The 15,882-nt window shown below is 38.5% G+C and overlaps 1 protein-coding gene across 3 annotated transcripts in view; it reads left to right on the top strand.

Moving 5' to 3' along the window:
• The first annotated feature begins 726 nt into the window (after positions 1-726).
• col5a1 (procollagen, type V, alpha 1) overlaps positions 727-15,882 on the top strand; it is a 127,290-nt gene continuing 112,134 nt past the window's right edge. For 2 of the 3 annotated variants that reach the window (XM_057818117.1, XM_057818118.1), the window contains exon 1: positions 727-1,154. In XM_057818117.1, the coding sequence (XP_057674100.1) occupies positions 1,055-1,154 (100 nt within the window). In that variant the 5' untranslated portion in view covers positions 727-1,054. The remainder of the gene's footprint in view (positions 1,155-15,882) is intronic. The other variant, XM_057818116.1, reaches the window with a different exon arrangement.

The raw sequence follows: 15,882 nt of genomic DNA, 5'->3' as shown, positions 1-15,882 counted from the left end.
ACTGATGCTCGGTTTGAACGGCAGGAGATTGTCTTAAACAATGTCTACATGCCTAAATGCACTGCATTGCCGCCATGTGATTGGCTGATTAGAAATTAAGTGTTAACGAGCAGTTGGACAGGTGTACCTAATAAAGTGGCCGGTAAGTGTATATATATATAATAATATCTCAATATCTCAAATAATGGCAGCACAAACAAAGCATAAACGATTGACACCATTTTCAACTATTTGAAATTAAAATGGGGGGCTTGTTGACCTCAGATTGACCTATAAAAGAATTGTAAATATCTTAAAAACAATACCAGCACAAACAAAACTTTTTACAGCACAAACGTAGCACAAACAATTGAAATCATTTTAGTATAAATTTGCGTCCGATGGGGGGGTCAACTTCACGGAGGTACATTATCTACAATAAGCATGCATTAGCAGCGGTCGACCTCTTTTTGTCACGTTTGTTAGAGTATGTTATAGTATGCATACATGTATCATAGAGTTTTGATTTGAATCCATATGAACTACAGGAAAGAGCTTTGCAGCCCCCTCCCTTCTCTTTCCCTTTTTTCTGAAATTCCAAGCGCAGGAATTGTAGGCGTGAAACTTTCCCTTGCACTGTTCCCCTCCTCTCTACCTAGCTACCTACCGCCCCCCACCGCCCAATAACAGAGTGCTTTGCCTAAAGCACGCCGGCCGCCTGCTGATTGACAGCCCGGGGTAGTGGGTGTGCAATCAAGGCGGAGGCAAAAGGAGATTTTTTTTTTGGACACGGGGGGGCCGAGAAGTGACGGCCACAGGCGCCTCAGAGGAGCGCAGCATCTGAGCGGGACAGACGGCGTGTGTCCAGTCCGGAGGATCCCCCCACGAAAGCTCGGGACCCTTATGGCTGCTTGAGATCCCCCGACCCCTCCCCGCCACCTCAACACTATTCCTCCCCCGTCCCCCCTTTTTTTCTTCTTCCTTTTTTTTTTTGCTCATCAAGCGATAGCGAGCGGCCGCGGGTCCGACTTGAGTTGAGCTGCGAAGAGCCGTGGTGCACTCAAGGCAGGCGGCCATGGATACCCCCATCAGATGGAAAGTTAAACGGAGATTAAGGGACGCTCTGATCTCCCTGGTTGTCATTTTGCTTTTTGTCACATCCCCGGCGAGTTCAGGTAGGATGCAAATGCACTCCGGCGTGATCTTTTTTGCTGTTTTTTACCGGATGAAACGTCAAAAGTTGTCAAAGTGCTGATTACACAGAAAGCTATGATACATGACATCATCATATCTGTCACTGAAGAAGCGCAGCAGTGTAAAAACATGTTTTGCGGAAGAATGGCGAGAAACCAAAAATGTTCCCAAAGTCCTCAAAAAACACTTTTTAAGCTGCAACAACTTCCACCAAATATCTAAAAAGTTGTGTTATGCTTCCTTAACTCATTGATATTCCTAGTAACTTTATATCTCCTTGCAGGACAGTCATGACTTCCGGCATTGCGTTCAAAATCTACCGATGTCAAGATAAAGTAACACTACTTACTTTGATGGACACATAGAGTAAGCGAATCGAGAGGAGGACGGAACAAATTTGCTTTTAAAATGGTGAAAAAAGTTTCATTAACTTAACAACTAACTAACTAGACTTGATAACTCATTTGCAGGTATGCGTATAGTATTCACAGAGTATGTGCTGTGTTAGTGAGTAAAATTCAAATTAAAAACACCTATAAGAGATGACAGAAGTCCAAAGTATGTGTTGTGGTAGTTGTTAAATTTTACAACACCGTTTAACAATGATAGACGTCCAGTCCATTTAGACTGGGAGGGGCTGGCAGCGAATAATCGCTTTGCGTCCAAATGAATTGGACGCCTATAACGGTCAATGGCAGCTAATATTTGTGAGGACAGTGGAATGAAGTGGCTCACATAGCCGATTTTAATGACCTGTCTGCAGAATTTGTCACGATAAGAGGAAATTTGACGAAATAAAGTCAGTCACCTAACTGATTTCAACATCTGAGAAAGAAAAAACGACTCACCAATGGAGGTGGAAGACGATTTGTTGTAAAACTGTAACGAATAAGAAATACTGGCATAAAGGCAGTGTAATGGTACACATAATATAGAATGGAATATTCTTTTTTACTATTGCCTTGAGAACGAAATTGGATGGGTTACACATACAAGTTCATGAATAAAATATTAAAATTCAATACAAAAATATTAACCCAAGGACAGTGGTTTAAAATGGACTATACAGAATTTTTACAGTTAATTAAAAAAACTTTTCTACTCATGCATGCATGCTCCCTCTACCTGATGAGTACACAGAGTCCTGACATTTTATCTGAGACCGCCCCCAAAAAGGGTTCTTCTTCCCTTCAACAGAGAAACTTCAGGGTGAACACTCTGGGTGAACAGACACCTGTTCACCAAGCCTCCACCAAGTCTCCACTTGGCAAAAACACTTTTTTGACCCACTTTAAGACTTGCAACTAACAGTTTGATTTGATGGCGCTAACGCTTTTTGAGTTATGTTCATGCTCATACAAGCATGCGTGCCATGCACGGGCTGCAGTTACACTTTAGGCCAGGGGTAGCAGTAGTGAGTAAAAAAGCGACAAAGTATGTATTTAAAGCAACATTAGGTAATTTTTCATCCTTTATAAAATATTTTCATAACATTTGTGATAATATGTCGACTGAGAACTAGCTGAATGACACCTCTTTTATATCTGGAAGGGGTATGTATCGCTTTCACCGGCACAAATTAACTTTGAGAAGGGCCACACAAAAAAAAACCAAAAACAAAAAAAAAACTACAAATGTGCTGACTGCTTTGCGGCATACATCACTTCACCCTTTCCCCATTCATTACAAAGACGGAAGTTGATGTGAACGCTTTCGGGCAAATTCTGCAAAGATGGCAGAGCGACAAAAGGGACAAAAAGTTTTGTCTGAGGAGGAAAAAAAAGCTCGGCTTTCACTCGCTGGCGTGCCGCCAACCCCCGTCAACTGAGTTCGGGTAGGGTGGGGGGTTAGTCACACTAAGCCACACAGTTGCTAACCGTCATATGCTATTGTTTAGCCACAACTGGATTCATTACCTTATTACTATTCATCCTTCACACAGCCATTGGAAATACAATGTTGGTTAATCCATCTGCAGGCGACCGGGAGATTGATTTTTGATTGATTGATGATTTTACGACACTTTGCGGGTGTGCGCTGGTCCTCATGGGAAACGCAGTCAAAGCAGTACCGCTTTTGTCCACCGGCGTCGCTAAAATCGACCAACTGAAAAACTACAAAGTGCTTCTTAAGGTTTCAGTACAGTGATGTAGGAATCAGTGTTTAATTAGCAGCTATTGGATATTATGCCTCAGGTAAGTAGTGCAAGAGGTACTAACATTAACAGCGACATTAAGTACTGTATGAGTGACAAGTGTGAATACATAGGAATAAAAATATGACTATTGTACATAATATTGCATGTAATATGCAGAGGTGGGTAGTGCAGCCAAAAATTTGACTCAAGTAAGAGTTACTTCTAAATAATATTACTCAAGTAAAAGTAAAAGCAGTCATCCTAACATTTACTCAAGTACAAGTAAAAAAAGTATTCATTGAAAAGAATACCCAAGTAATGAGTAACATATTGAGTAAATGCTTACAATGTCAATTAAAAAAAAAAAAAATTTGAATATTTTTTTTCTCAGCACAACTTAATCTATATGAATTGTTATTATTATACTGTACTGTATAATATACTATAATCTATTACATTACCATTCTAGGTCAAAAAGTTGACACAAAAATCATCGAATTCAGACCAGAACAACACTTGAAACATAACCCGTTACATTTACTTGAGTAACTTTTTGAGAAAAATGTACTTCTAAGAGTAGTTTTACTAAGCTATACTTTTACTCGAGTAGATTTGTGAAGAAAAAACGCTATTCTTACTCAGCTACCTTTGGCTACACATTAGTTGTTCCATTTTTCCTCAATATTCTATATATTAGATTTATATTTTTGCCACCGATGCCAAGAGTAGAGACGTGCTATTACCGGGGTAGCTCTACCGATTTCACCAATATGACGTCACAGCAATAATCACATGACTCCATTACAGCAATCAGACGCAAGCTTGCCGTTCTATCTTCATGCCAGCCTGTTCAGTCATATGGTGTTTTTGAAAGCACAGTAAAAAAATTTAGTATTTGATATAGAGCGCTGCCCTAAACATGACTTGAAAGCGCGGATTTTAACCTCTTTCCAAGTTATTATTTGGCACCAATTGACCAGGGAAAACCGGAGATATGATCCTTTTAATTTCAAAATGGTAATTATGAAGGAACTCTATCACTATTCACTATTCAAACTCGAAACTATTTTCTCCACTAGAGGGCAGCCATGTTCTTTAGACGAATAATGCATCATTAATGTATTTTTTTTCTCTCGTTGAAATTCAATGATTTTTTTTTTTTTTTTTTGGTATTTCTTTGGCTTAATGTGGTTATGTAATGGGTTGTTGTACAGTATCATCATAACAATAGTCCATATAGATAACTTTGCGCTCAGAAAAAAAATTGCGTTGTTAAAAAAAAAAAAAAAAATCCAACAAAAATATAAGCAGTTACTCACAATGTTACTCATTACTTAAGTATTCATTTCACCAAATACTTTTTTTACTTTACTTGTACTTGAGTACATTTTTTGGACGACTATTTTTACTTACTTGAGTATTATTTTGAGGTAACGCTACTCTTACTTGAGTAAAGTTTTTGGCTACTCTACCCATCTCTGACACCCTCTAGTGGGAAAAACATTGTTACCTCTGATTGTCTCAATGGTGAAACAGACAGCCGTTGTCGGCATCTCTGGCAAAAATAAAGTCAATATGTAGAATAAAGAAGAAAAATGTAACGATTCTAGTATAGCCCATAGTAGCGGAGTAGGAGTAGTTTTTCTTCTTTACAAATCTACTCAAGTAAAAAGTATTGTATGGTAAAACTACTCTAAGTACATTTCTCTCAAAGAGTTACTCAAGTAAATGTCAAAGAGTAAATGTAACGCGCTACTACCCACCTGTCGTTATATGTAATGACTATGTTGTCTATTATATGTCTATTTAGTCTCATTCAAATTAACAGCAGAAAGATGAAAAGAGCCACATGCAGCTCTGGAGCTGCAGCTTGCGGGCATCCATAATCGTCAATGGCAATAAAAGAGCTAATATCATAGGAAGCAGGGTTATGGATATTTGGATAATGATTAAAAATAGTGCATTGGGATTGTAGAGAGTTACAATGCGGATTGAGTAAGATATTCTATGTTTGAATTCCTGGTGGGCAAATGACTAAAAATGGAACTTTGGCGGTGTAGTAATTCACACAAGTATGTAACCGAGAAATGAGCTAGCAACCAGTCATCTAGAACAGACAGGGTGATTGGTATCAATAATGCATGTTTCAATATCAAAATTGGCAGTTTGACTGTGTAGTGGTTAGCAGCAACGATCTAATCAAATCGATCAAAACCCAAAACATGGCTTGACATGGTCATTATTTTTAGATTTTGTCGGAACGGTCTTGTCTTGTCTGTAATATTTCGTCAACAAAATTGTCCAAAACTTCAAAATTGCTTTTTTTTTTTGCTTTAGCTGAAATCTGATTGTTTAAAATTGTTTTAAAATCCATTGAAGGCCTTTTAAAAAAATGTCATCGTAGCAGACTTTGAATTGTTGGCAATACAAGTATTATTAATTAGTAACATTGCATCTTATTGTCAAAAATATAGCTAATAGCTAATGTTGACCAGTCAGCCGGGAGGGACGCAAAGAGAAAGCTTTCGTAACCCACTTGTAGTGAGGGGTCAAAGGTCGCCTGCATGCATGTATTATTAGCATCCGGCTCGCCACTGTTGGTGGTCCAACAGGTGGGCTGTCGCAGCGCCATAATGACGTTACGACCGCTCTATAACAACCAATCCATATATTAAGTATTTGGCTGCCAATGACGGCGCTAGACGTCCACTCTGTTTCTCCGTCAATGGTAGCCTGTGACTTCATATCATTTTTCCTTTTGGTACCGTTCACCAAATCAACTACTTTGCTGAGGTAGGCGTCGAGTGCAAAAAAATACTAAAACAACATTCTCGGAATTGCGCCTCCCTGCGAAAACAAGGCGGGATTTGGTCCAAATCCGCCGGCGACGGCGACGCAAGCTGGCGCACTCAAGTACGTCCAGGACCCATCAATACCTTAGTTTGTTTCATCCGAAGAAAGAAATTCAACATCAGAAAAGCTGGCCGCCACATCTGGATTTGATACCACGTCGTCTGCTAAAGCCTCAGAAAAACCAGCAAAAATGTCTTCCAGATGTTTTCTTCTCGATTCTCCGCGGAAAAAACGACACCCCCCCCACTGAAAAGAAAATACACCATTCTTGCGGACGTTTTTTTTTTTTTTTCCTGCGAGAAAATTCCAAATGGAATAACATCTGCAGCCTCTCAGCTGAATTTGAAAAAAAAAATTGATAGGATGTCCACGTTCAAGGTCATTAGAAGATGCCTTTCTTTTAGGCAGCCATCACATGTGTTCTTCATTTGATATTTATACGCAATTGTGCTGTTTTTTTTTTTCATCCGGACACTTTAAAGTTGTTTAAAAGCGATTGACTCTGTGCAGAATTTAACGAGTCGCCTTGTTGTTGACTTCCTGACGAAGCTAACGATAATTGAAGACATGTTTCAGTTGAAAGTGATCTTCCACTTATGAGTACATATATGAGTACAAATATCCTCCATTACGGTCAAGAGTAGTGTAAAATTAAATTTACCCCACGACAGCAAATTTTGGAAAACAAATAACTGAGTATCGATATTTGATGGAGCTTTGTAAAGCAAAGTCCATCATATAAAATTCTTTCTTATTATTTATTTCCGCATCTTATTCTCCGCGTTTTTTCGGTGGGCTGCACAGCCCAAACCGTTTGACCGACCGGCTCCGTTCAAATATCAAAATGACCGGAATTTTCGCGCGACGCGGGGAAATTTTCGAATTACCCCTGAAATTTTTTTGTGCGCCTTAAAAAAAAAAATAAATAAAAGTTTTAAAATGTATCTACAGCAAATCACATAATACATAAATAAATAATAAATAAATACATAAATTCCAGGACGGTAAGGAGCATAAAAGCTTATATACAGAATTTGCCAAAAACTTAGGGTTCCCCCAAAATTCGCCCTAAACTTTCCCATTCATTTCTAAAGGGATGACATTGACGGCCATGTACGTCCAAATTTCCCATTCATTTTCAATGGCAAAAATACCTGTGTGCCCAAATCAACAGGAAATAACCTGATATCAACAGGACATGTCCCCAATATGTCCCCAATTCAACAGGAAGTGACTCGATATCAACAGGAAGTGTACTCGAAATGTCCCCAAATGAACCGGAAGTGACCTGATATCAACAGAAAGTGACCCCGAAATTCCCCCAAGTCAACAGGAAGTGACTCCAAAACACCCCAAAATCATCTGGGCGGGTCTTATATCTGTATCTACCACAGCAAAGCTCCATCGCAATTTCTCCAGAAATTGCAGTTGATAGTTTTGCAATCAAACGCCACATCTGGATACAACATTCTGGTATCGATACTTGTGAAAACTCTACTAAAGACATACTGCTCATCGGCCTGTAAAAACGTAAACCGTAGGGTTCAAAGCAGAGGAAAAAAGTAGCGGTTTTTGGTCTGAAATTTACTGTAATTTCTCAAAAAAAAAGTAGAATAAACTACTATCTAAGGTGGAATATAAGGGCCAGGAAAAAATACATAGAAAGTAAAAATCAAAATGAAATCGCAAAAAGTCATAAAATTAAGATATTCAAGTTGTTTAAGTACAAGAAAAAAGTTAGAAAATTAAGATATTAAAGTACAGTAATATTACATAATATCAATGGAGTATGCAGTACCTACTTACATACTGCAGTACTTTATATAAATATATTAATAGTAGCTGGGAGCTATGATGAAGTGAGTCAGAGCATTTATGGAACGTACGTAGCAGCTAATTTGGCTAAATTAGCCGCACTGTATCCATACAGATTTTTTTCTAATACTAATACTACAACTCTAATCTTGTGCTATTACGATTTTATTCTCATACTTATGATTTATACGACTTTAATCTCGTGTTATTGCGAGTTTTTACTCATACCAATACTACAAATTTAATCTTGTAATGTTGCGATTTTATTCTTGTACTAATACTGCGACCCTAACCTCATAATATTATGACTTTAATCTCGTAATAATACAACACATTACTTTATTCTTGTGATATTAGGACTTTTTCTACTACTAATACTAATACTAATACTACAGTATATCTTTAATCTTGTAATATGACGATTTTTTGCTCGTACTAATGCTACGACTTTAATCTCGTAATGTTACAACGCATGACTTTAATCTCATAATATCAGGATTTTATTCTTGTGCTAATACTATGACTTAATGTCGCTATAGTGCGACTCTAACCTCAAATTACAACTCATGGCATTATTCCCGACTACGACTTTTTTCTCATATTTGTACTACGACTTTATTACCGTACGCCTATCTTTTTCCTTTGTTTTGGCCCATATACTCCGTCGTTGTAACAAACCCAAAACTCAAGTTACCATTGTAAATTTTGACCCCCCCCACCACACTGAGATGTAAGACCGCCCCCTTTTATGGTGCACAAATGCTTCATTATTCATGGAATCCCGCACTGTATATCCCGCCTATTAGATCCCGTTGTAATTAAGGCTGATTGTTTGGAAGTGCTGAATGGCGCCCTGTGTGTAAACCCCTCCCTCCTCCCTCCCCCTCCGATCGGGTCGGGATGTGCTGGAGGGAGCACAAAAGCTCCGTCCTTTCGGTTTCGGGTTACAGTTCACGGGGACAGGAATGTTCTCCGCGACCTCTTGGCTCATTTGGGAATTGTAGTCCTCTCACAAGAAAACTGTTGTTGTTGTTATTAAAAAAAAAAAAAAAAAGTGTAATGGGAGTATTATAATCAGCGCGTGATTCATCCTTTCCAACCACATATTCCTTGGCCGCAGTTTGGGCTGCAGGAATACTTGAGCTAAGCACTTTTTATCCATTTCAGTTTCCAAGCAGATGAAATCCAATCGTTGCCGGTTGTACAGAGGTGAATTCGGAGGGGCTACGATGGAAAAAACGTGCTGCTTCGGGTAGTTAGCGTGCATAAATATTTAAACGAGACGTGTTTCACATTGGCAGCACAGTAGAGGTGAATGGTTAGTATGTGCGACACTCAGTTCTGAGGTTTTGGGTTCACATCTCTAGAGTTTGCAAGATCTCCAAGTGTTTTTTTTCCCATAGGCTTGTGATGTTGAAAAAAAAAACCCAACAACGTATTTTCCGCATTATAAGGCTCATCGGAATATAAGGCGCGCCTTAAATAAATGGCGTATTTTAAAACTTTTTTTCATATATAGGGCGCACTGCATTATAAGGCGCAGTAGTAATAGTTGTTGGGATTGCATTATGCACCGACTAGATGAAGCTGCATTAAAGGGAACGTCATGATTAAGTTATATTGATCCATATATAAGGCGCATAGGATTATAAGGCGCACTATCGAGAAAATTGAAGGGTTTTAGGTGTGCCTTGTAGGGCGGAAAATACGGTAATTGGCTGATATTGATGGTGATGGACCTCCAATCAGGGTTTGGCAGTGATCTTTGGTAACCTTCCCAGTTGAAATGGATTTGATGTCTATCACTGTCAATGGTAGTGAATGAGTTAAAACTTAAAACTCTTTTACTTATGTTTTAGCTTTCAAGTAGATGCTAAAATAAGTAGAAAAATTTTGTAACTTTATTTGAGCTCGAGACGGTCATAAAATCGTAATAATTATGACATGACACTGTCATGAACATTAATAAATGCTTAACAAAAATTGTCATTAAGTGTGTTAATCCTAACACGGTTTCTAAACTCTAATACCAACCAAAAGACTATTTGAAAAAAATCTTAATTTATTGCATCAAAAAAGACATAATTTGGCACTCAGTGATATCCGTCATAATCCCTCATTCATATTCATGACAGGTGTCATGTCTTGATTATGACAGTCAGTGACACCGAGTTCAAATAAAGCGCAACCAGAAATTTCATTAAAGTACATAATTGAATTAAAAATAAGTAGAAAATGCAATTTTTGGAGAAATTACATAGCTTGGCTGTGATGGTTGGTAAGGGTGTGCCATTTTAGGCACCCCACAATTCGATTCCATTACGATTCAGGGCGCTATGATTCAATTATTGAACGATGATCACGGTATTGACGATGATCACGATTATCGATACATTACTAATTAATAAAGTAGCCAAACAAATTTATGTCCATTATTTATTTCAAACATCCTAATGATATAACAGAAAACATGCCCATACAATAAAAAGCTGCCCTTAAACTTTTTTTTTTTAAACAAAGTGCAAAAACACCATTTTAAAAGCAACACTTATTTCTCAACATGCCTACAAAACACACAGCTGACCTTGAAATGCTCTTTTTTTACACGAAGGTGCAAAAACATTAGCTGTTTCAAAGGCAGTACTTATTTCTCCCAACAATACAATGAAATTTACACTGGTGGAATGAATTCCACATTTTCTCGAAACAAACTTTAGAAATAAGACCATAACCAACATACTTTGTTTTCACAGATTTCTGTACTATTTTGCATGTTTGTAGTGTTACCGCTGTACTTAATCGTAGTTTTAATTGATGTGCATCTGAAATAACTTTAGTACACCACCAAACAAGGCACAACTTGACATGGAAATACATGTTAGCGAAATTGCTAACTAGCATAGCGCTCGGTGCTAACTAGTAACATCTTGAAAACAACAACAATAAAGGCTAAACAGAACAAGAGGGTTTGTGTACTCACCTCTTATATACACACTCGGAACATTTTCCAATTAACACGACTTGAACCTACTGCTGGACAACTGAAAGGCATGGAGCAACGTACTATCTCTCTTCCCCTCTCACTCTAAAAATGTGCACAGAAGCGCAGTCGCCGGGTTCCTGCCTGTCTCATACACAAATTTATATTCAAGTCATTTGAAAAAGAGTAAATCTCTCGCTCAGTAACCAGCTGCATCTATCATAATGTGCGTGCGTGTTAAAGGTGTCCGGGCGGCAGACGTGTCTTGAATTTTGTTCCGCTACCAGCGACTGTCATAAAGCTATTAGGGAAAATCATCGTTTTGAACATTTATGAATCGTAATCGAATCGTCACGTGTCGAATCGCGCTGCATCTAATAAGCGATTTTTGGCACACCCTTAATGGTCGGTATATTGGGTCACTTAGACTTTTAGACTTTTGTTAAGGTTATTCTCATCAAAAATGGTATTTTTACACTCCGGCGGCAAGTTTTTTTGTTAACCCAACAACATTTCTGGTAATATTTGCACATTTTATTTGGGGGGGGGGGTGTTGGCTATTGACGATTAGTAACATTACAAGAATACCACAATTTTTGGACACACCTGCATTAAGGCGCACCTGACTATAAGCCGCTACCCACCAAATTTGACACGAAAACGACATTTGCTCATAGATAACCCGCACTGGACTATAAGCCGCAATTGTCCTCACTGTATTATGGGATATTTACACCAAAATATATTACACTGTCATAACACAGAATGAAGCACCATGATTGCTTCATTGCTTCATCATTGCTTCAAGAAGCTTCATTTGGCCATCACTGCTCCCTGGGGCGAGACAGTCAACCTCTGCTGCCACCTGCTGTCAACATTGTTGTCGTCCAACATGCCTCCTGGCATACATTGCATTGCTACAGATATAAATAACAATCAAAATTCATATTCTGTGCTAATTATTTCTTCAATTACTGTTGCAGTTGTTTCATTAGATGCTAGTTATGGTATTTGGTAACACTTTATTTGACAGTGGCATCATAAAACTGTCATAAGACAATTATATCTATGACATGACACTGTCATGAGCATTAATGAATGCTTATAACAGATATCATTTAGTGTTATCCGGCAAATTATCTTACTTTTGAATGGATGTAAATCATAAATGATCATAAATGGAGTTAGTGACATAATTTGCCGGGTGAAACTTAATGACATGTGTCATAAGCATTCAGTAATGCCCATGATGGTGTCATGTCCTAATTATGACTGTCTTATGACAGTCTTATGACACAGCTGTCAAATAAAGCGTTACCTACTAACCCAAATAAATCAACAAATAAGCCACACTGGAAAAGTAGCGGCTTATAGTCCAAAAATTACGGTAGTCACAATAATTTTTTATCTTTTAATTTTTTTTTTACAGAAGGCAATACACATAATAGAATATTTTATAGACAGTTGAAAAATATAAAGTTGTGACATAGTGTGATAATATTTTATTTGGTGAATAAATTAAATGAGAAAAGCTATTCCTATTTCATGACAACCCCTCCAAATTTGTAAACTTTTCTTCCGCTAGCGTTAATAAAAAAAATAAATAAATAAATAAAAAATTCATCAATGACTTTTTGAAATTCAAGTTCTGAGTTAGTTTCTCGAGGTGTAATTTGGTCTAATAAATCAAATGAAATGACAAAAACAAATGAAGAATTGCTCGTTAGACAAAAAAGTCGCAGTTGAAGGACTTCCACTTGAATTTGGCGTCTTGAAATGTAAACCATTTTTGAACCTTCTTTGTGCTTTCTAGCACGAGGAAAAAAAACAGCAGGGCTTTGAGTCAGTTTTTCCGTTCTAGTTAGGGGTGGACAGATTTATATCATCAACGCTGTGAACTAAACCATCTGGAGCTAGCTCTGTTAAAGCAATGAGCGCGTGCAGGAGAGAGAGAGAGCAAGAGAAAGAGTCCTTGAAAAACACTCAAAAACTACATGTGGTTCATCTTTCGGGGCCCGTAGCTCAGCATAGGAGGGTTATTTCGCTTCCACTTGATGCCAAGAAAATGAAGTGCTTACAGGAGACATTGTGCCAGAATAAATAATTACAATTCACGCGACCCCTCTGGTTGAAATTACTTAGCTTCTGAGGGGTGGTTCCGTTTCATGCTAACGTGGTTTCCATGACATCTGTGGGCGGAGCTAAGGCGTTACGTCAAAGTAAGCATTCTCTTCGTGTTGCGGGATTAGCGAATTAGCATCCATTTCCTGCTGGAGACAATCCCAGTTAATATTGGGTGACGGCAACCAAGAATGGTCGCCAGTTGGTCCCTGGACTCAGACCTAATATTTGTTGGAGATTCTTAAATAATTAAGGTCAGGTTTATCTGGGAAAAGTTGAAAAAAGGTAACTAGACTCTTGAGGCTTGTTCCAAAAAGGCTTTTTCAGTTCTAAGTCTTTGGTGTGGTGTTCGCTGGTTTATGTGTCTGGTGGGTGTGTCTACTATTGCTACGTGCGTAATAACCAGTCGTTCAAAAACATGTTGGCGAAATGTCTGAGACGTGGACTCCAAATAAATCAACGCTGTTTTGAAGACTTGAGAGTTAAAAATATGATAATGTGTAATAGGTTCATATTGGATTATCTGAACTGATCTCTAGTTTCATGATCTGACCAGATACTAGTGTTGTCCACTCAAAACGAGGTTTGGTTCAAGACAGATTTTCAAGGTCTTGAATGTTTTGAGTCCCAAAAGTCTTACTTAATATTAGATATTTCCAGAGTTTAGACAAGTCTTGGTTGAGTGTCAGTCATGGTCTTGAGAACAAAAGTTCCAAATAATACCATTTAGTAAGGCGATTTGATTAGTTGGCGTTCCTGGCAGAAACATACTCTGTCTAAATTAAAGACCTTTCAGTGCATCTTAGCTGAAAGAATCTGGTTAATAAAGAGAAAACACACAAAATGTTAATTTTTATCGATGTGTAATAGGGAACGAAAACCTAAATAATGGCCAATATTACCCGGAAGTAGGCAAAATAGCCATTGCCAGACATTTTTAGAGGCCACTATACTATTTTAGGCAATCAAATGTGAGTCTCAGATTTGCCTGGCTGCTCATCACGCATTGACTATCCACCTTTCTATGCGCTGTCAAAGGCTAAAACACGCTTAATGGACCGAGGAAGTGGCGCAGGCTTCGTTTGAATCTCAGACAGAGAAAGGGGAAAGACAGACAAACTGCACAGATACAAAAATTATTAAAAGTATGTGCCTATTTTCTTAGCTACTTGTGTATTAGCGTTTATGTGGTGTAGAGTAGAATTGTCATCATACAAATGCACAACGAGATTGGGGGGAGCTTCAACTTTACATTGCAACAGTAATAAGTTAAAAAAAGAGGCTTAAAAATATACAAAATAGAACACTTAAAAATACACAAAATATATACAAAATCGGTGGATTGTGCACAGCACAATTGAGGGTTCACAGTGGGATCCGAAGTGTTATAAATATGGATTGTATTGCACATGGAATTATTAGGCAATTGCGGTGTGCTAGTGTTGTCATTTTCTGTTTAAAAATGATTTTCTGTACTTATACAGTTGCACCTCTACTTACAAACATCTCTACATACAGAATTTTCAGGTAAAACACGCCTATACAGGAAAATATTGCTTCTTGTTAAAGAAGTTAACGAAAGTAGAAAGAAAATTCAGGATAGGGAAAGCAAAAAATACAGTATGGCTCGTACTCGCACCTCCCAGAGTTTACTGAACGTAACATACAGTGGGGCAAATAAGTATTTAGTCAACCACTAATTGTGCAAGTTCTCCCACTTGAAAATATTAGAGAGGCCTGTAATTGTCAACATGGTTAAACCTCAACCATGAGAGACAGAATGTGGAGAAAAAAAAAAGAGAAAATCACATTGTTTGATTTATAAATAATTTATTTGCAAATCATGGTGGAAAATAGGTATATGGTCAATACCAAAAGTTCATCTCAATACTTTGTTATGTACCCTTTGTTGGAAATAACGGAGGCCAAATGTTTTCTGTAACTCTTCACAAGCTTTTCACACACTGTTGCTGGTATTTTGGCCCATTACTCCATGCAGATCTCCTCTAGAGCAGTGATGTTTTGGGGCTGTCGTTGGGCAACATGGACTTTCAACTCCCTCTGCAGATTTTCTATGGGGTTGGGACCTGGAGACAGGCTAGGCCACTCTAGGACCTTGAAATGCTTCTTACAAAGCCACTCCTTTGTTGCCCTGGCTGTGTGTTTGGGATCATTGTCATGCCGAAAGACCCAGCCATGTTTCATCTTCACTGCCCTTGCTGATGGAAGGAGATTTTCACTCAAAATCTCTCGATACATGGCCCCATTAATTTTTTCCTTTACACCGATCAGACGTCCTGGTCCCTTTGCAGAAAACCAGCTCCGTAGCATGATGTTTCCACCCCCATGCTTCACAGTGGGTATGGTGCAATTCAGTATTCTTTTTCCTCCAAACACGAGAACCTGTGTTTCTACCAAAAAGTTCTTTTTTGGTTTCATCTGACCATAACACATTCTACCAGTCCTCTTCTGGATGATCCAAATGCTCTCTAGCGAACCGCAGACGGGCCTGGATGTGTACTGGCTTCAGCAGGGGGACACGTCTGGCAGTGCAGGATTTGAGCACTTGGCAGCGCATTGTGTAACTGATAGTAGCCTTTGTTACTGTGGTCCCAGCTCTCTGTAGGTCATTCACTAGGTCCCCCCGTGTGGTTCTGGGATTTCTGTTCCCCGTTCTTGTTATCATTTTGACGCCACGGGGTGTGGAGGGAGTTGAAAGTCCGTGTTGCCAAACGACAGCCCCAAAACATCACTGCTCTAGAGGAGATCTGCATGGAGGAATGGGCCAAATTACCAGCAACAA

Source organism: Corythoichthys intestinalis, chromosome 17 (genome assembly GCF_030265065.1).
Source record: "Corythoichthys intestinalis isolate RoL2023-P3 chromosome 17, ASM3026506v1, whole genome shotgun sequence".
NCBI classification, from domain to species: domain Eukaryota; kingdom Metazoa; phylum Chordata; class Actinopteri; order Syngnathiformes; family Syngnathidae; genus Corythoichthys; species Corythoichthys intestinalis.
Note: the sequence above shows the minus strand (reverse complement) of the source record. Positions and strands in the feature narration are given on the sequence as shown.